Here is a 20,372-nt window from a genome sequence, read left to right on the forward strand (position 1 = left end):
CTTGTTGCTGGATTAAAACCCTCTACAACTGATCAGCTTTAGCTTTTAGCTTTATGATCTATCCAAGTTCATTTTTTGGTGAATGGTTTGAGGTAAGACTGAGATTCATTTTTTTCTACCCAAATACTGTGTATAAAATTGTTAATATTTGCAGATATCAAGATATTAAATACTTTTAAAAAGCCCACCAAAAGACCTGTGAAAATGTAATCAATTAATTAGGTAAAGATATAGAATACAAAAATCATCTGAAGAAGATATCTGAAAAGAAATTTAAAATATTTACAATAACTACAAAAGTAATAAGAATAGTCCAGTAATGAAACTGTAGCAGAATATTTGCCATGCATGTACATGGTCCTCAGTTCAATCTCCAGCACTATGCAAGTAAATAATGAATAAACAAAGAAGTAAGTAAATAAGTATATTTAAAAGGATAAATTTATAATATTTAGGATCAAATTCAACCAAGTAACTGAAAGTTTGTACAATGAAAAGAATGAAACACTAGTGAAAGAAATAGAAGTTTCAGATTAGTGTAAAGATAGTCTATGCTTGTGGAAGACTTAAGATTGTTAAATGCTTATATTCTACAAGCAACCTATAGGTTCAGTCTAATCCCTATCAAAATTGTAATGATATTAACAGAAAAGGAAAAATATGAGGGAATATTTTAAAAACCTATATTCCATTAAGTCAGAAAAACTAAAGGAAATGAATAAATTTCTAGAGTCATCCAAACCACCAAATTTAAATAAAGAAGAAATAAACAACTAAAATTGACCCATAGTAAATAAGGAGGTTGAAATAGTGATCTAAAAGACAAAAACAAAACAAAAAATTAACAAACAAAATAATGACTACAAAATGCCCAGGCCCAGATGAATTCACAGCAGAATTATACTAGACTCTCAGAGAAGATCTATAACTAATACTCCCTAAATTGTTCAAATAATAGAAATAGAATGAGCACTTCAAATTCCTTTGATGAAGCTGGAGTTACCCTAACATTAATACCAGGTAAAGACACAACAAAAATACAAAACCACAGACCAATATCCTTGATGAACATAGTCACAAAGCTCCTCAATAAAATACTGGCATATCAAATACAGACACACATGAAAAAGATCATACACTGCAACCCAGATATGCAGGGATGGGTTAACATACAAGAGTGAATAAATGAAATAAACATATAAATGGAACTAGAGACAAAAACCACTCATCATTTCAATAGATGCACAAAAAGCCCTAGGACAAAAATCCAACACTTTTTTGTGATAAAAGTCCTTGAGAGAATAAGACTGAAGGGAACATATCCAAATGTAATAACGGCTATATTATACGTGTACAAAAATATGTAGCCAATATCACCCTAAATACAGAAAAATGCAAGAGAAGGAGAAAACTGGAGAAAATTGCTTAATAATAACCTAGAAAAATCTAGGAATAAACCTAACCAAGAGGTTAGAGACCTCTACAATGAAAACTTTCAATATCTGAAGAATGAAATCAAGGAAGACACTAGAAAAATGGAAAGATTTTCCATGTTCATGGATAACAATAATTAATATTGTGAAAGTGGTCATTTTATCAAAAGCAGATTAGCAGTTCAATATAGTCCAAATCAAAATCCCCATAAAATCGTTTCTAGAAATATTTTTTAAAATCTTAAATTTTATAGGGAAGATTGCCATTGCAAACTTCAATATTTAGTAACAGTAACAAACACAGTATGGTATTAAGATGGAAGCAGACATGTAAACCAATGAAGCAAGAATGAAGACATAAACGTGAGTGCACATAACTACAGCAACTTGATATTTGACAAAGATGCCAAAACCACACTGGAGAAAAGACAGCCTCTTCAAGCTTTGGTTCTGGGAAAACTGAGGTCTCCATGCAGAAGAATGAAAGTAGGTCCATGTCTATCACTTTCACAATAAATCCAAATGGATGAAAGACCTCAATGTGAAACCTGAAGCCCAGAAATTGTTAGAAGAAAAGATAGGCAGTGCCCTGTATGTCATATGTTTAGGAAAGGACACACACACACACACACACACACACACACACATACACACAGAGTCACATATATGTGTATATGATAAAGGATTAATATCCAGAATATATAAAGATCTCAAAAAGCAAAGTCAAGAAAAAATGACCCAATTAAAAATGAGCTGTGACTATGAATAAAGCGTTCTCAAAAGAAGAAATAAAAATGGCATAAAATAACTCAAAAAAGTCTTATCTCATTCTTAGCAATCAGGGAAAGACAAATTGAAACTACTTTGAGAGTTCCTCTTACCCTAGTGACATTCTTAAGATCAATAAAACAAGTGATAGCAAATGTTGACAAGGATGTGGGGAAAAGAAAAATAATAATCATGAAAGTTGGGGATAAATTTAAGGAACCAGAAAATATTATACAGGATAAGGTAACACAGACCAAGAAAGGCAACTTACTGTTGGTTCTAAGCTCTGAATCTTAATGTGTGCATATGTAACATGGAGTAACCACAGAAACGAGGAAGTTTAAAAAGGACCATTGAGTGGGGAAAAAGGAACTCTAGAGTGAGTAGCAGATTATACTGATGGATTTCCATATACGGAATCACCCCTACATCCCTGGGGTGAAGCCTACTTGATTGTGGTGGATGATCATTTTGATGTCTTCTTGGATTCAGTTTGTGAGAATTTTATTGAGTAGTTTTGCATCCATATTTACAAGCAAAAATGGTCTGAAGTTCTCTTTCTTTGTTTGTGTGTGTGTTTGTAATAATAATAATAACAGGCCGGGCGGTGGTGGCGCACGCCTTTAATCCCAGCACTTGGGAGGCAAAGGCAGGCGGATTTCTGAGTTCGAGGCCAGCCTGGTCTACAAAGTGAGTTCCAGGACAGCCAGGACTATACAGAGAAACCCTGTCTCGAAAAACCAAAAAAAAAAAAAAAAACAATAATAATAACAATAATAATGATAGACATAAATTTGAGAGGAAGTAGGGACTGGAATTAGGGGTCAATTACATGCTATAACACTATGTCTAAAAATAATATACATATTTTAGTTAACATGATTTATTGCTAAAATGTTTAATGATCATTTAGCTAATGTAAAGATGTTACTAAGAGGTGTTCTTTCTTCTTTTCTTTTCTTTTCTTTTCTTTTCTTTTCTTTTCTTTTCTTTTCTTTTCTTTTCTTTTCTTTTCTTTTCTTTCCTTCTCTTCTCTTCTCCCCTCCCCTCCCCTCCCCTCCCCTCCCCTCCCCTCCCCTCCCCTCCCCTCCCCTCCCCTCCCCTCCCCTCCTCTCCTCTCCTCTCCTCTCCTCTCCTCTCCTTTTCTTTCTTTTTTTTTTTTTGAGATAGGGCCTTAGCTGTCCTGGAACTCACTCTGTAGACCAGATGTATGCCTGCCTCTGCTTACCAAGTGCTGGGATTCAAGACATGTGCTACCGCTGCCCAGCAAGGCTTTCTTAATAGTTAATTTCCATAAACCTCATTATGTGTAGAATACAATAAAAGTTAAGTACAGGTGCTGGAGAGGTGTCTCAGTGGTTAAGAGCACTGGCTGCTACCCCAGAGGACTTGGGTCCAAGCCCAGCACATACATGGTAGCTCACAATCATCGGCTACTCCAATCCAGGGCTTCCCACAGACTCTTCTGCTCCACAGGCACCAGGAATGCACATGGTACATAAACATTTATGCATGCAGGAGATACAAAACAATTACACACAAAACAATAAAAAAATATATGAAAAATGAGGTATTCCTGTTCATGCTCCATTCTGTCCCTATATACACAGACTTGTGATAGACTTTATTTCTACCTCTATGATATTTTCTTGTTCTGTGTTATATTTTTGGCCCACAATTAACAATAGGAGATTGAAGATGTGGAGGGTTTTGTTTTGTTGTTTTGTTTTTTACTTTCAAGTTCTCAGATAGTTGCTTGATGGGTTTTAAACTTTATTATTTATTGTGTATATACATCGTTTGTGTCCAAAACTTACTGTTAACAATGGTCACCCTGCTGTATGCTAAGACACTAGATATTTCAGTTGTGATTTGGAAACCATTAACTAACTTTTCCTGCTTATGTCAAGAGGCTGCAATTTGTTGTCCTTCCAAGAGTGAGCTATGAACTTCAGTGCACTGGATTCAGCTTCAGACTCGAAGTTTTAAAGCTTTGCTTTAAGTATTTCATTTATCCAAGAATTAAATCTTAGAGTTTTTAAAAAATATGCCCAAAAGGTTGAATGACAGTGGGAGAGTTAGATACAAACACATTTTTAAAGACACAGACTTTGACATTGCTGGGTATATGGTAAAAATTATTCAAAACACTGAAATACATTAGTAAATTTAAATGAAATAAATTCAAGCAAATGGGTTGAATTTCCCAGGAATTCTTTAGTTATTTATAGGAGTCATACAAATTAGATTGTGAAACCTATATTGAGGATAGAAAAATGTGGTAAATGTGATTCTGTTTGTATATATACTATGAGCTAGGAATTTTGTAGAGAAATCATACATCAGTGAATTATCTTATTTAGGATTGATGAGCATGATAGAAAGCGTAAATTGGCATTCTAGTATGTCTGAATAAAATCTGAATATGAGTTCTCAGTGGTTAAGAGCACTTACTGCTCTTCCAGAGGGCCTGAGTTCAGATCCCAGCATCCACATCAGGCAGCTCACAATGCCTATAACTCCAGGTCTGAGGGATCTGATACTCTCTTCTGGCTTCCAAAGGCAACTGTATGCATGTGGCATACACACAAACATAGACACACACACACACACACGCACACACACGCACACACAACTTAAATGTATTTATTTGTTTGTTTGTTGAGACACAGTTTCTCTGTGTAACAACCATGGCTCTCCTGGAACTCATTCTGTAGAACAGTGTATCCTGGAACGCAGAGATCTGTGTGCCTCTGTTTCCTGAGTGCTGGGATTAAAGGTGTGTGCCACTGCTGCCTGGCAGATAAATTTATTTAAAAAAAAATAAAGTCTTTCTGAATAAATATAAAAGCATGTATATAAATACACTTTCAGAAATATATCTAAATATTCAATTATGGAGTAAAATGTTATAAAATATTTATACAATGAATATTATGTAACATTTACTGAGAAGAAAAATACTGTGATTAATATATGTTATATATACAAAATCTATATATGTACATATAAATATGTATTCATATATAGTATATGTATAAATTTTATAAATAAACTAATGTCCTCTTCTGATCTCCAAGGCACCTGTATACATGTGGCACACACAAACATACATTCATATACACCTAAAAATATATATAAACTATATATAATTTATAAAATGCATTATATTTTTATTATATATTTACATAATTTATAAAATGTTATATATTTTATTATATATTTATGTAATTTATTTTTCTGCCATATGTATAGCATACAAAGCATATATTATAGGGAAAGACATCCATCACATATGTTAAAAAATTTAAAAAGCAGCATTGTACAATAATATGTAGAGTATTACATTTTGGGAAAATACATGTTCATATATTTGCATATGCTGAGGTTAAAGTCTGGAGAGATATACCAAAACCAAAGAATGAGACTTAAAAGCACTTTAATTCTTACTGATTTATAGAATTAAATAAGTGAATTTGGTTCAGTACATATTTTTAAATACTATTGAACCAAAATAAATCAAAAACCAAAAATAATAAAAATAAATTAAAGAGAATATAGCTGGGCTTTATCAGGATTATTGTCATGTTTTTAACAGGTTATCAAGTGTCATTATTGACCCTTGGAAAGAATGATTTAAAAGTCTTCCTCCCATTGATGACCGATGAGGCCATCCTCTGCTACATATGCAGCTAGAGCCATGAGTCTGTGTGTTTTCTTTGATTGGTGGTTTAGTCCCAGAGAGCTCCGGGGCTACTGGTTAGTTCATATTGTTGTTCCTCCTACAGGGCTGCAAACCCCTTCAGCCCCTTGAGTACTTTCTCTAGCTTCTTCATTGGAGACCCTGTGCTCTGTCCAATGGCTGACTGTGAGCATCCACTTCTGTATTTGCCAGGCACTGGCAGAGCCTCTCAGGAGACAGCTATGTCAGGCTCCTGCCAGCAAAACCTTGTTGGCATCTGCAATAGTGTCTGGGTTTGGTGGTTGTTTATGGGATGGATCCCCAGGTGGGGCAGTCTCTGGATGGTCATTCCTTCAGTCATTCCTTCAGTCTATGCTCCATACTTTGTCTCTGTAACTCCACACTTTGGTCTTCCTTCTTCTTGAGTTTCATGTGTTTTGCAAATTGTATTTTGGATATTCTGAGCTTCTGGGCTAATATACACTTATCAGTGAGTGCACGTCATGTGTTTCTTTTGTGACTGGGTTACCTCACTCAAGATGATATTCTCCAGATCCATCCATTTGTCTAAGAATTTCATAAATTCATTATTTTTAATAGCTACATAGTACTCCATTGTGTAAGTGTACCACATTTTCTGTATCCATTCCTCTATTGAGGGACATCTGGGAGGAGAGGACCTTGGTCTTGTGAAGGCTCTATGCCCCAATACAGGGGAATGCCAGAACCAGGAAGTGGGAGTGGGTGGGGTGGGGAGCAGGGGGAGGGGGGGAGGAGATAGGAGATTTTCAGAGAGGAAACTAGGAAAGGGAATAACATTTGAAATGTAAATAAAGAAAATATCTAATAAAAAAGAGAAAAAAATTGATTAATTAAAATTAATATTATACCAAAACTATCATACAAATGTAAAGGTTAAATAAAACTTAAATAAGAAATTTGCCTTATTCCAGGAAACTACATCAAAGAAATGGCCATAGTGATAATGAAAATATGATCTTAATTAATGATTAACTACATCTCTGTTATCCATGAAAAGATGTCTGACATATATCTAGTAAAAAAGAGGTTGCCTCAACATGCATTTACACGCAATAAATAAATAGCATAATAAAAAATTAAAATAAAATCTTCTTTACTCCACAGCTCTTGCTAGGTTGAAGAACACTAATCCACGTATCCCACATGTCATGGCTGTCCAATATATCCTGTGTGTATGCTGATTTATGAATTAATAAATGTTTCATACACGGTTAAAATTTTAAATGAACTTACGACAGTTGGATCACAGGGGCCTTCATTCAGCCTGAGATACTACAGAATGCCACTGATGGGAGGCTATGATTAAAATTTGATTAGGGAGGATATTGAAGCTCTGAGGATGACAACTCTGCTGTAATCGATGTGATCCTGGATTAGAAAGAGGGACAGTCAAACTTTCACCAACTTCTACTAGAAACCAACTTTTCATTTCTAGTAACTGCCACTGTACTGTTTCAACTTTGAGGTTTCAACTTTTGATATTGTCTTGTATTCTCTGCCTTTACTGGAGAGCTGGCTAACAGATTTGGACAAAAAGAAATCATAAAATGTGAAAATGTTTTTTGGAAGCTTTGTACGTTTTTCCTGTTATATGAGGAACAACTGAAGTTGGCACCAGCCGAGGCACATCCAGCACAATGACTTTTCAGTGACGGTCATAGACTTAAACCAGGTTTCTTTTCAACTTGTTCAGTATAGTATGCTCCATTTTCTCATGATAGAAAAGAAGGAAAACTACAAAGCAAAATGGAGAAATAGGAATGTTATTTCAAATAACTCTAATAATACGAGCTTTGTTAAGGTAATTATCTCACCAGAATGCCTCAAATTATCTGTTAATATTCATACAAACCAAAATCCATCTCACCTTGGCTAATTTTGATGTCATATATTTTATCTTCCTTTTTATGTTGTATTTCCAACTGCTAAATGAACTACAGTAAAATCCATCACTAAAGAAATGAGTGGGATTTATGCTGAACAAAATCAAAGTCATCTGTAGAACCCCACAGTGGGTTCTGTGAGTGGGAAAATACTGCCTCCAGTAAAGGCTGAGAATACAAGAAGCATTTGGCTTATGGAAGATGAATCTTTTTTTTACAGCATGATTTGCCAAAGTGGTGTGTGTGTGTGTGTGTGTGTGTGCACATATATTTACATATATGCATACATATATAATATACATGTATACATATCCATATATGTATATATACACATACATGTATGCACACATATATGTAAGAGAATATAAAAATGAAGTCTCTAAAAAAAATGAAGTTTGAGCCAGGCAGTGGTGCACACACCTTTAATTCCACTACTCAAGAGGCAGAAGTAGGTGGATCTCTGTGAGTTCAAGGCCAGCCTGGTCTACAAAGAGTTTCAGGGTAGCCAAGGCTATACATTGAAACCCTGTCTCATAAACAACAACATCATCAACAACAACATCATCATCAACAACAACAACAACAAAATATATGTGTGTATACATACATACATATATATATATACATACATATACATATATAAGTTTGTAATTGTGAAAAATAGGATTCCATGTAAAAGACTTGAAATTACTAGTTTTCTGAGCAATAATAGGATTCCTCTTAGAGGTGTGTATGTTTAGTGGATAGATTTTAGATTACTAAAAAATTAAGGCAGAGGAGTCTGGAATAGAGCTCAGTGGGAGAGCATTTGCAATGTGTGTGACAGGCTTTGGTCTGAATTCCCAATATCCTCCCACAAATATATTTATTTATTTATTTATTTATTTTTTGGTGGCACACGCCTTTATTTTTTTTTTTTTAATATTTTTATTACATATTTTCCTCAATTACATTTCCAATGCTATCCCAAAAGTCCCCCATAGCGCCCCCCACTTCCCTACCCACCCATTCCCATTCTTTTGGCCCTGGCATTCCCCTATATTGAGGCATATAAAGTTTGCAAGTCCAATGGGCCTCTCTTTCCATTGATGGCCAACTAGGCCATCTTTCGATACATATGCAGCTAGAGACAAGAGCTCCGGGGTTCTGGTTAGAACATCATGTTGTTCCAACAATAGGGTTGCAGATCCCTTTAGCTCCTTGGGTACTTTCTCTAGCTTCTCCATTGGGAGCCCTGTGATACATCCAATAGCTGACTGTGAACATCCACTCCTGTGTTTGCTAGGCCCCAGCATCGTCTCACAAGAGACATCTATATTTGGGTCCTTTCAGCAAAATCTTGCTAGTGTATGCAATGGTGTCAGCGTTTAGAAGTTGATTATGGGATGGATCCCTGGGTACGGCAGTCTCTAAATGGTCCATCCTTTCATCACCGCTACGAACTTTGTCTCTGTAACTCCTTCCCTGGGTGTTTTGTTCCCAATTCTAAGAAGGTGCACAGTGTCCACACTTTGGTCTTCATTCTTCTTGAGTTTCATGCGTTTAGCAAATTGTATCTTAAATCTTGGGTATCCTAAGTTTTGGGCTAATATCCACTTATCAGTGAATACATATTGTGTGAGTTCTTTTGTGATTGTGTTACTTCACTCAAGATGATGCCCTCCAGGTCCATCCATTTGGCTAGGAATTTCATAAATTCATTCTTTTTAATAGCTGAGTAGTACTCCATTGTGTAAATGTACCATAATTTCTGTATCCATTCCTCTGTTGAGGGACATCTGGGTTCTTTCCAGCTTCTGGCTATTATAAATAGGGCTGCTATGAACATAGTGGAACATGTGTCCTTTTTACCGGTTGGGACATCTTCTGGATATATGCCCAGGAGAGGTATTGCTGGATCCTCCGGTAGTACTATGTCCAATTTTCTGAGGAACCGCCAGACTGATTTCCAGAGTGGTTGTACAAGCTTGCAATCCCACCAACAATGGAGGAGTGTTCCTCTTTCTCCACATCCTCGCCAGCAACTGCTGTCACCTGAATTTTTGATCTTAGCCATTCTGACTGGTGTGAGGTGGAATCTCAGGGTTGTTTTGATTTGCATTTCCCTGATGATTAAGGATGTTGAACATTTTTTCAGGTGTTTCTCTGCCATTCGGTATTCCTCAGGCGAGAATTCTTTGTTCAGTTCTGAGCCCCATTTTTTAATGGGGTTATTTGACTTTCTGGAGTCCACCTTCTTGAGTTCTTTATATATATTGGATATTAGTCCCTTATCTGATTTAGGATAGGTGAAGATCCTTTCCCAATCTGTTGGTGGTTTTTTTGTCTTATTGATGGTGTCTTTAGCCTTGCAGAAGCTTTGTAGTTTCATGAGGTCCCACTTGTCAATTCTCGATCTTACAGCACAAGCCATTACTGTTCTATTCAGGAATTTTTCCCCTGTGCCCATATCTTCAAGGCTTTTCCCCACCTTCTCCTCTATAAGTTTCAGTGTCTCTGGTTTTATGTGAAGTTCCTTGATCCACTTAGACTTGACCTTAGTACAAGGAGATAGGAATGGATCGATTCGCATTCTTCTACATGTTAACAACCAGTTGTGCCAGCACCATTTGTTGAAAATGCTGTCTTTCTTCCACTGGATGTTTTTAGCTCCCTTGTCGAAGATCAAGTGACCGTAGGTGTGTGGGTTCATTTCTGGGTCTTCAATTCTATTCCATTGGTCTATTTGTCTGTCACTATACCAGTACCATGCAGTTTTTATCACAATTGCTCTGTAGTAGAGCTTTAGGTCCGGCATGGTGATTCCACCAGAGGTTCTTTTATCCTTGAGAAGAGTTTTTGCTATCCTAGGTTTTTTGTTATTCCAGATGAATTTGCAGATTGCACTTTCTAATTCGTTGAAGAATTGAGTTGGAATTTTGATGGGGATTGCATTGAATCTGTAGATTGCTTTTGGCAAGATAGCCATTTTTACAATGTTGATCCTGCCAATCCATGAGCATGGGAGATCTTTCCATCTTCTGAGATCTTCTATAATTTCTTTCTTCAGAGACTTGAAGTTTTTATTATACAGATCTTTCACTTCCTTAGTTAGAGTCACGCCAAGATATTTTATATTATTTGTGACTATTGAGAAGGGTGTTGTTTCCCTAATTTCTTTCTCAGCCTGTTTATTCTTTGTGTAGAGAAAGGCCATTGATTTGTTTGAGTTAATTTTATATCCAGCTACTTCACCGAAGCTGTTTATCAGGCTTAGGAGTTCTCTGGTGGAATTTTTAGGGTCACTTATATATACTATCATATCATCTGCAAAAAGTGATATTTTGACTTCATCTTTTCCAATTTGTATCCCTTTGATCTCCTTTTGTTGTCGAATTGCTCTGGCTAGGACTTCAAGTACAATGTTGAATAGGTATGGAGAAAGTGGACAGCCTTGTTTAGTCCCTGATTTTAGAGGGATGGCTTCAAGCTTCTCACCATTTACTTTGATGTTGGCTACTGGTTTGCTGTAGATTGCTTTTATCATGTTTAGGTATGGGCCTTGAATTCCTGATCTTTCCAAGACTTTTATCATGAATGGGTGTTGGATCTTGTCAAATGCTTTTTCCGCATCTAACGAGATGACCATGTGGTTTTTGTCTTTGAGTTTGTTTATATACTGGATTACGTTGATGGATTTCCGTATATTGAACCATCCCTGCATCCCTGGGATGAAACCTACTTGGTCAGGATGGATGATTGTTTTGATGTGTTCTTGGATTCGGTTAGCAAGAATTTTATTGAGGATTTTTGCATCAATATTCATAAGGGATATTGGTCTGAAGTTTTCTATCTTTGTTGGGTCTTTTTGTGGTTTAGGTATCAGAGTAATTGTGGCTTCATAGAATGAGTTGGGTAGAGTACCTTCTGTTTCTATTTTGTGGAATAGTTTGTGAAGAACTGGGATTAGATCTTCTTTGAAGGTCTGATAGAACTCTGCACTAAACCCATCTGGTCCTGGGCTTTTTTTGGTTGGGAGACTATTAATGACTGCTTCTATTTCTTTGGGGGATATAGGGCTGTTTAGATCATTAACCTGATCTTGATTCAACTTTGGTACCTGGTATCTGTCTAGGAACTTCTCCATTTCATCCAGGTTCTCCAGTTTTGTTGAGTATAGCCTTTGGTAGAAGGATCTGATGGTGTTTTGGATGTCTTCAGGATCTGTTGTTATGTCTCCTTTTTCATTTCTGATTTTGTTAATTAGGATGCTTTCCCTGTGTCCTCTAGTGAGTCTGGCTAAGGGTTTATCTATCTTGTTGATTTTCTCAAAGAACCAGCTCCTTGATTGGTTGATTCTTTGAATAGTTTTTCTTGTTTCCACTTGGTTGATTTCACCCCTGAGTTTGATTATTTCCTGCCGTCTACTCCTCTTGGGTGAATTTGCTTCCTTTTGTTCTAGTGCTTTTAGGTGTGTTGTCAAGCTGCTAATGTGTGCTCTTTCTAGTTTCCTTTTGGAGGCACTCAGAGCTATGAGTTTTCCTCTTAGAAATGCTTTCATTGCGTCCCATAAGTTTGGGTATGTTGTGGCTTCATTTTCATTGAACTCTAAAAAGTCCTTAATTTCTTTCTTTATTCCTTCCTTGACCAAGGTATCATTGAGAAGAGTGTTGTTCAGTTTCCACGTGAAGGTTGGCTTTCTATTATTTATTTTGTTATTGAAGATCAGCCTTAGTCCATGGTGATCTGATAGGATGCATGGGACAATTTCAATGTTTTTGTATCTGTTGAGTCCTGTTTTGTGACCAATTATGTGGTCAATTTTGGAGAAGGTACCATGAGGTGCTGAGAAGAAGGTATATCCTTTTGTTTTAGGATAGAATGTTCTGTAGATATCTGCCAGATCCATTTGATTCATAATTTCTCTTAGTTTCTCTGTGTCCCTGTTTAGTTTCTGTTTCCATGATCTGTCCATTGGTGAAAGTGGTGTGTTGAAGTCTCCCACTATTATTGTATGAGGTGCAATGTGTGCTTTGAGATTTACTAAAGTTTCTTTAATGAATGAGGCTGCCTTTGTATTTGGAGCATAGATATTCAGGATTGATAGTTCCTCTTGGAGGATTTTACCTTTGATGAGTATGAAGTGCCCCTCCCTGTCTTTTTTGATGACTTTGGGTTGGAAGTCAATCTTATCTGATATTAGAATGGCTACTCCAGCTTGTTTCTTCAGACCATTTGCTTGGAAAATTGTTTTCCAGCCTTTCATTCTGAGGTAGTGTCTATCTTTTTCTCTGAGATGAGTTTCTTGTAAGCAGCAAAATGTTGGGTCTTGTTTGTGTAGCCAGTTTGTTAGTCTATGTCTTTTTATCGGGGAGTTGAGTCCATTGATATTAAGAGATATTAAGGAAAAGTAATTGTTGTTTCCTGTTATTTTTGTTGTTAAAGTTGGCATTCTGTTCTTGTGGCTGTCTTCTTTTAGGTTTGTTGAGGGATTACCTTCTTGTTGTTTCTAGGGCGTGGTTCCTGTCCTTGTATTGGTTTTTTTCTGTTATTATCCTTTGAAGGGCTGGATTCGTGGAGAGATAATGTGTGAATTTGGCTTTGTCGTGGAATACTTTGGTTTCTCCATCTATGTTAATTGAGAGTTTGGCTGGGTATAGTAGCTTGGGCTGGAATTTGTGTTCTTTTAGTGTCTGTATAACATCTGTCCAGGATCTTCTAGCTTTCATAGTCTCTGGTGAAAAATCTGGTGTAATTCTGATAGGCTTGCCTTTATATGTTACTTGGCCTTTTTCTCTTACTGCTTTTAGTATTCTATCTTTATTTAGTGCATTTGTTGTTCTGATTATTATGTGTCGGGAGGTATTTCTTTTCTGGTCCAGCCTATTTGGAGTTCTGTAGGCTTCTTGTATGTTCATGGGCATCTCTTTCTTTAGATTTGGGAAGTTTTCTTCTATAATTTTGTTGAAGATGTTTGCTGGTCCTTTGAGTTGAAAATCTTCATTCTCATCCACTCCTATTATCCGTAGGTTTGGTCTTCTCATTGTGTCCTGTATTTCCTGGATGTTTTGAGTTAGGATCTTTTTGCATTTTCCATTTTCCTTGATTGTTGTGCCCATGTTCTCTATGGAATCTTCTGCACCTGAGATTCTCTCTTCCATCTCTTGTATTCTGTTGCTGATGCTTGCATCTATGGTTCCAGATTTCTTTCCTAGGGTTTCTATCTCCAGTGTTGCCTCATTTTGGGTTTTCTTTATTGTGTCTACTTCCCTTTTTAGGTCTAGTATGGTTTTGTTCATTTCCATCATCTGATTGGATGTGTTTTCCTGTTTCTCTTTAAGGACTTCTACCAGTTTGGTTGTGTTTTCCTGTTTTTCTTTAAGGACTTGTAACTCTTTAGCCATGTTCTCCTGTAGTTCTTTAAATTCCTTCTTGATGTCCTCTACCATCATCATGAGATATGCTTTTAAATCCAGGTCTAGTTTTTCAGGTGTGTTGGGGTGCCCTGGACTGGGCGAAGTGGGAGTGCTGGATCCTGATGATGGTGAGTGGTCTTGGTTTCTGTTAGTAAGATTCTTACCTTTACCTCTCGCCATCTGGTAATCTCTGGAGTTGTTATAGTCCAGAGTTATAGTCTTGTTCAGAGGTTGTTCTTCTGGGGATTCTGAGTATCCTCTGTCAGCAGACCTGTACAGACTAAGTTCGGTGGAGTCCCGGAGCCAAGATGGCGCTCCCTGCAGGGCAGGTCACTGTTCTCCGGCTGGGAGGGTGTCGGATGTCTGCGGCCCCAAAAGGGTGCTGCCTCAGCGGTTCTGTGGCTCCCGCCTGTCCCATAAGCTGTCTGCCTCTGTGGTCCTCCCTCTGACCTGTACAGACTAAGTTCGAAGTCCCGGAGCCAAGATGGCGCTCCCTGCAGGGCAGGTCACTGTCCTCCGACTGGGAGGGTGCCGGATGTCTGCGGCCCCTAAAGGGTGCTGCCTCAGCAGCTCTGTGGCTCCCGCCTGTCCCAGAAGCCGTCTGCCCCCGTGGTCCCCACTCTGACCTGTAGAGACTAAGCTCGGCGGAGTCCCGGAGCCAAGATGGCGCTCCCTGCAGGGCAGGTCACTGTCCTCCGACTGGGAGGGTGCCGGATGTCTGCGGCCCCAAAAGGGTGCTGCCTCAGCGGCTCTGTGGCTCCCGCCTGTCCCAGAAGCTGTCTGCCTCTGTGGTCCTCACTCTAACCTGTAGACTAAGTTCGGCGGAGTCCCGGAGCCAAGATGGCACTCTCTGCAGGGCAGGTCTCTGTCCTCCGGCTGGGAGGGTGCCGGAAGTCTGCGGCCCCAAAAGGGTGCTGCCTCAGCGGCTCTGTGGCTCCTGCCTGTCCCAGAAGCCGTCTGCCCCCGTGGTCCCCACTCTGACCTGTAGAGACTAAGCTCGGCGGAGTCCCGGAGCCAAGATGGCGCTCCCTGCAGGGCAGGTCACTGTCCTCCGACTGCCACAAATATATTTATAAGCCAATCCCCTCAAAACAAAACAAACCCCAACTTACCCAAACCACAAAACAAAATGACAAATAAACCGAACAAAACAGAAAAGGAAAAGGGACAGGAAGCCTGGCAAGAAAAGGGCAAGCAATTAATAAAAGAGATCTTGCTAAACTTACGATTTCTTGTACAGCAATGGAAACAGTTAATCCAAAGAAGAGACAGCCTATATAACTGGACAAAAATCTTTACAAGCTGTACATCCGACAGAGGTTTCATATCTAAAATATACAAAATCTTATTTAAAAAAAAACCCTAAACAAGAACTCAAACAACCCGATCAATAACTGGTCTGATAATATGAACAAAACTTTTTCAAATTATAGCATATAAATGGCTAGCTAACATGCGAGAAAATGTTCACTTTTACTAGACATCGTAGCAGAGCAAATAAAGTTAGTAGTCATTCTTATCCAGTCGTTAAGCAACAAAATGACAAATGCTAGCCTGGATGTGGATGAAATGAAGCCTTTATACTGATGGTATAATGTGAGTTAGTCTAGCCACTACAAAGTTTGTATGGAGATGTCTCAAAAACCTAACAAAAGATCTTCCATAAGACCCAGTTTCAACAAAGCATAAAGAGATAAAAATGCAAGAAAAATTTTTTATTTGTTTACAGACAAGTTTTCTCTGTGTAGCCCTGGCTATCCCGGAACTCGTCCTGTAGACCAGGTTGGCCTCTACTCACAGAAATCTGCATCCTCTGTCTCTGAAGTGCTGGGATTCAAGGCATTCACTCCCACAGACTGGCTCAGAAAGACTCTTTTAAGGAGGAAAAGAGGCCTGGGAAGACATAAACTTCCTGAAGAGTCTGATAATCTTTGCCTTTTGGAATTAAGCTTCTTCATCAATACCAGCTCATTAACACCTTATGAGAATCAAGAGAGATTAGAAGTGGATAGAAGTAGTAAACTGTTAACTGTCAAAAAGTTGAGATATAAATGACCCCATAACCAAAGATTATTTCATATCCGGATATGCAAATGGATACTTCTTAGAATTATGTAGTTATTTTTTCCCTGAAGCAATAGAAACAGTGGGTTCAGAAGGCAGAACTGGGATTTCATTTAGGCTGAACTTGCCATATCTTGGAAAAAGAGTTAAAATGCAAAACTGTTCAACAGCATCCATATCTACACACGTATGTTACTGTCTGTCAGTCGACCTACTATCTGATTTTCCATTTCTGTATGAAAAATCAATGACTATTTTGGCTAACCTCCTCTTAGGAAAAAGATTGTTCTTTAGTGCCAAATTCCTTTTTTGTTTTATTCTGTGGCTAAATCCCAAGAATTGTAAAGGAGAAACAGGGCCAAACAAGGCTTTCTATTAAAATAAGAGGTCCAAAGTGATGAATGGAGACTTGGAACTCGTTTTAATGGAGAACATAGGAGCCAGAAGTCAGCTTAAATACAAACGTATGAATTGGGGGCATGCACTGAATCTCAAGCAGAACATTGGTAGTCATTTAGTGAATTAGGATGTGGCTGTCCTAGACAGCCATAATTCTTGTTCCAGAAGGGCTCAACTCGCTTCTGGATTGGCCTGTACAGTTGCTGCCTACTAGCCTTGAGTCACTGAGAAAATGCTGACTAGGAAAACACAGAGGGTAGATCCCTCCGTCCCTCATTAGAATTCCTCCAGGTTGAACCATCCCATCAATAAATACTCGTTGGCACAGCTATTCAAAGAATTATAAAAGCCACTTAACTATATTGTATTGCAGCTTTCTTGCTTCATCTTGTCTTTGTGGGCAAGTAGGAAACTGTTAAAGTCTCCATGAATTTCCGATAAACTGTGTCTGTAGACACATCATCAATGATTTTAGCAATGGAAACCCCAAAAAAGTCTATTTGGACAAAAAGTACAACTTTAAGTCTGGTGTGTGTGTGTGTGTTGGCATGTTCAGTGCACTTGTAGAGTCAGAGGACAATCCTGGGGAGACAGCTCTCTAATTCCACCTTGGTAAGCCCAGGTCTCTCTTGTTTTCCCTGTTCTGTGTTGCCCATGATAGCTGGCCCTTCCCAATCCTCAGAAGACTACACCTTCATATTGGCATAATCTTATTTCGAAATGTATACCTTGTGGAGAGGGAGCTGAAGAGTCCTGACCCTCTTAAACAAAATACATGTTTGAAGCAGTATCTCACTAGACAGCCCTGCCTGGCCTGGAATTCATGAGCCTCTTGCTTCTGTTTTCCTGGGACTGGTTTAATGGTTTAGAGAATTGCTACCCTTCCAGAGGACCTGAGTTCAATTCCTAGCAGCCATATTGAGTGGATCATAACCACTTGAAACTCCTGCTCCAGGGGTTCTGACATCTGTTTCTGTCCTCAGTGGGTAACTGCACACACATCTCAGACACACAGATACATAAAACAAACAAAAAAATCAACACACACATATCAGATATGAAAGCGAGTTGCTCTTTTTTATTTTCAAGATACTGGGTAAGTTCTAGAAGCATTTGGAAACTTTGGAAAAGCTAGACTTTGAGTATGCTCTGCTGTCTCTACACTATTTACTTTTTAAATATCACAAATGTCTATGTTTAAGGAGTCATGCCATACATAGATGGTTAGCCAAGATGTCATCTTCAAACAGTTGTTGCATTTAATAAACACCACTACCTCCAATAACAATAGTGTGCTTGCCAGATAGTGTGCAAATCACTTTTAAGTTCTAATCACAACAGTCTCATGAGTTTTATTTTTGTTTCCTCTATGTAAAACAAGACAATGGAAGGTTGGGTGTTAAAAGACACATGGCTATGTGTAACTACCTCCAATTGGTGTTTCCCAGTCAGTTTTATTCTGCTTTTTAATTGTACTTCTTAATGGTAAACAGTAAGGAATACACAATGGTATGGCTGAGGCATTAGCATGAATATTTGCAGATGAGGCTCTTAGCAACAGTGTGAGAAAGAAATCATATTTTGAACATTGGTAAGGTTGGCAGGAAGCTCAGTATAATTGTGTGAGATAGGAAATTACTGTGGTGCCAAACAGAATACCATCTCTGTAGTACAACCTTCCTGGAAAGGAGGCTAATTTTCTGCTCCTTTGCCCTTTCAGTCATGGAGGGAGTAAATATTAGTTGGTGCTTACTTCTGAAACACAAAAATGGACATCTCAGCTGTTACTCTTGCTGAATGACAAATTCTGTCCCTTGTCCACCCCCACTCAGGAACAGGGCACTTTGAGGCTTTTGTTTAAAACATCACACAGCCCTGTCACCCTTATCTCTTCCTTAAGTGCTTGTGATCTTTTCAGGGGCATAGGACCATGCATGGTCAACACCCAGTGGCTTGGAGCAGTGGTGGCATCGACTGTGAGGACTGGAGGAGATGAAGGGAAGAAAGGTCACTTTTCCTGACAACTTATAACTTGATTCCACTTACAGGCCATTTGTTTTCTGAAATAAGTAATGGGTGAGGACATAGGCCAGGTCTACAATTTGTGCACTTGAGAGATTAAGGCTCCTGGAGATCAAATTACTACAGCGAACAGACAGAGCTACTGGGGGGGGGGATGTTTGGGAAGGATATAGACAGAAGAGGGAGAAGCCAGAGACCTTAGAATGGAGACAGGAATAGACTTTGATGGAAATTGCTTTCCACTCTGCACCCTTGATGGAACAAAGAGGACAAATAGGCAGCGATGGGAGGAAAACTGGCTTCTCTAGGAGGAATGGGTTAGATTGTGGGATGCTGCTACTGAATGCATTTCGTAGGTTGAAGGAGAAGTGTGCTGCTGGCCCCCATCTTCGAAATCTGGCTTCTGTCATCTTGTCCTCTCAAGCAGGGAAGCATGCCAAATTGTCAGGTCCCACTCTGGCTTCCTTCCACTAACATAGCTAGAAAGTTACCCAAGGGGCTCTCTATGTAGTTCAAGGATCCTGGGAGTTGAGGAAGAAAAGGAATCTCTGTGCAAGCAAGAATGGTCTTGCATAAGGGGCTGTAGTTTTCAGCCTTGCTGGCAGAGATGAGAGGGCTGGGAAGGCTGACTATTCAGAAGCAAGAGGAGGCAATGACACAGCATAGAAAGGCTTCCTCTTTCTCTGTTCCTTCCCTTCTTGTTAACTGAGGAGAATTTGTGTGGCCATTGTAGCACTTAAAGGGAGTCTGGGGGTGGGGTGGGGGACACAGAGGTACAGGAGCCCTATATTTACAGATGGACTGAGACCCTTGAAATTGCTGCTATTGTAAGATAAATCCCAGCCTCCTGCATTTTGCTTATAACAGCAAGGTAATTTTTTTTCTTTCTTTCTTTTTTTGCAAAGCATTAATGAGTTCATATGCCAGCCTGGCTGGGCAGACGGAGAGTCACTCTTCTGACTTAATGGCTTTGTAGGCTCTTGACGACATTGTCATCAATTAAAGAAAAAATTAATCACTCTTGAAAGAAAATGTCTTGGGCGATAAATGAAAAAAGGTTTGAAGCAAGATTAGCAAAAGCATGTGGGGAGAATAGCTTAAAATTTTACTAGGTTTTTTTTTCCCCTTACTTTGACCAAAACAGGTCGAGTATGAGTTTTTCTTGAAGCTTTACAAAGCCAGTTGTTTAAGTAGAGAATATTAAGCCCTGGAATACTGGTTAATTGTCAAAATACACACTGAAAGTTAAGGCACGTGGCTGAGAGCTGGGCTGAGAGCTGGATCTCAGGATACTTATGATAGATAGGGTTGCTCCCCCGGAGAAGGCATTAGTCACTTTGAACTTTGACCTGGAAGTTAAAGGCTTTCTGTACTACTAAGAAAAGGTGTCTGGAAGGTGTGGAACCAGTTTAACAAATGGTCCATATTTCTAAAGCCCCGAAGCACCTCCCCAGCGTTTACTTTCCCTGTCTGTTACGGCACCGCCCAGGTCCCTCTACAGTTTATTTTCCTGGATGGTGCTTTGAAATCTTGACTTGGGGAGCTTATAGTAGGAGTTCTAGGGACTCAGCTGCTTTTCTCAAGCTAATCTTATGAGACGCGTTAAGCCTGCTTGGGAGCGTGGAGACTGGATGAACAGGACGGTGGGGGCTGGGAGGAAGGGAGTGGCCGCGGTCCCGCGGTC

The 20,372-nt window shown here is 38.8% G+C and overlaps 1 protein-coding gene across 1 annotated transcript in view; it reads left to right on the forward strand.

The window, feature by feature from the left end:
• The window catches only part of LOC147000248 (protocadherin alpha-6-like), a 154,285-nt gene extending 146,686 nt beyond the window's left edge, over positions 1-7,599 (forward strand). Inside the window, exon 2 of the mRNA XM_085833743.1 lies at positions 7,030-7,599. Coding sequence (XP_085689869.1) covers positions 7,030-7,044 — 15 coding nt within the window. The 3' untranslated portion in view covers positions 7,045-7,599. The remainder of the gene's footprint in view (positions 1-7,029) is intronic.
• Positions 7,600-20,372: the final 12,773 nt, after the last annotated feature.

The sequence above is a fragment of the Mus caroli genome, unplaced genomic scaffold (assembly GCF_978045245.1).
Source record: "Mus caroli unplaced genomic scaffold, Mus_caroli_1 scaffold_19, whole genome shotgun sequence".
In the NCBI taxonomy this organism is placed as follows: Eukaryota; Metazoa; Chordata; class Mammalia; order Rodentia; family Muridae; genus Mus; species Mus caroli.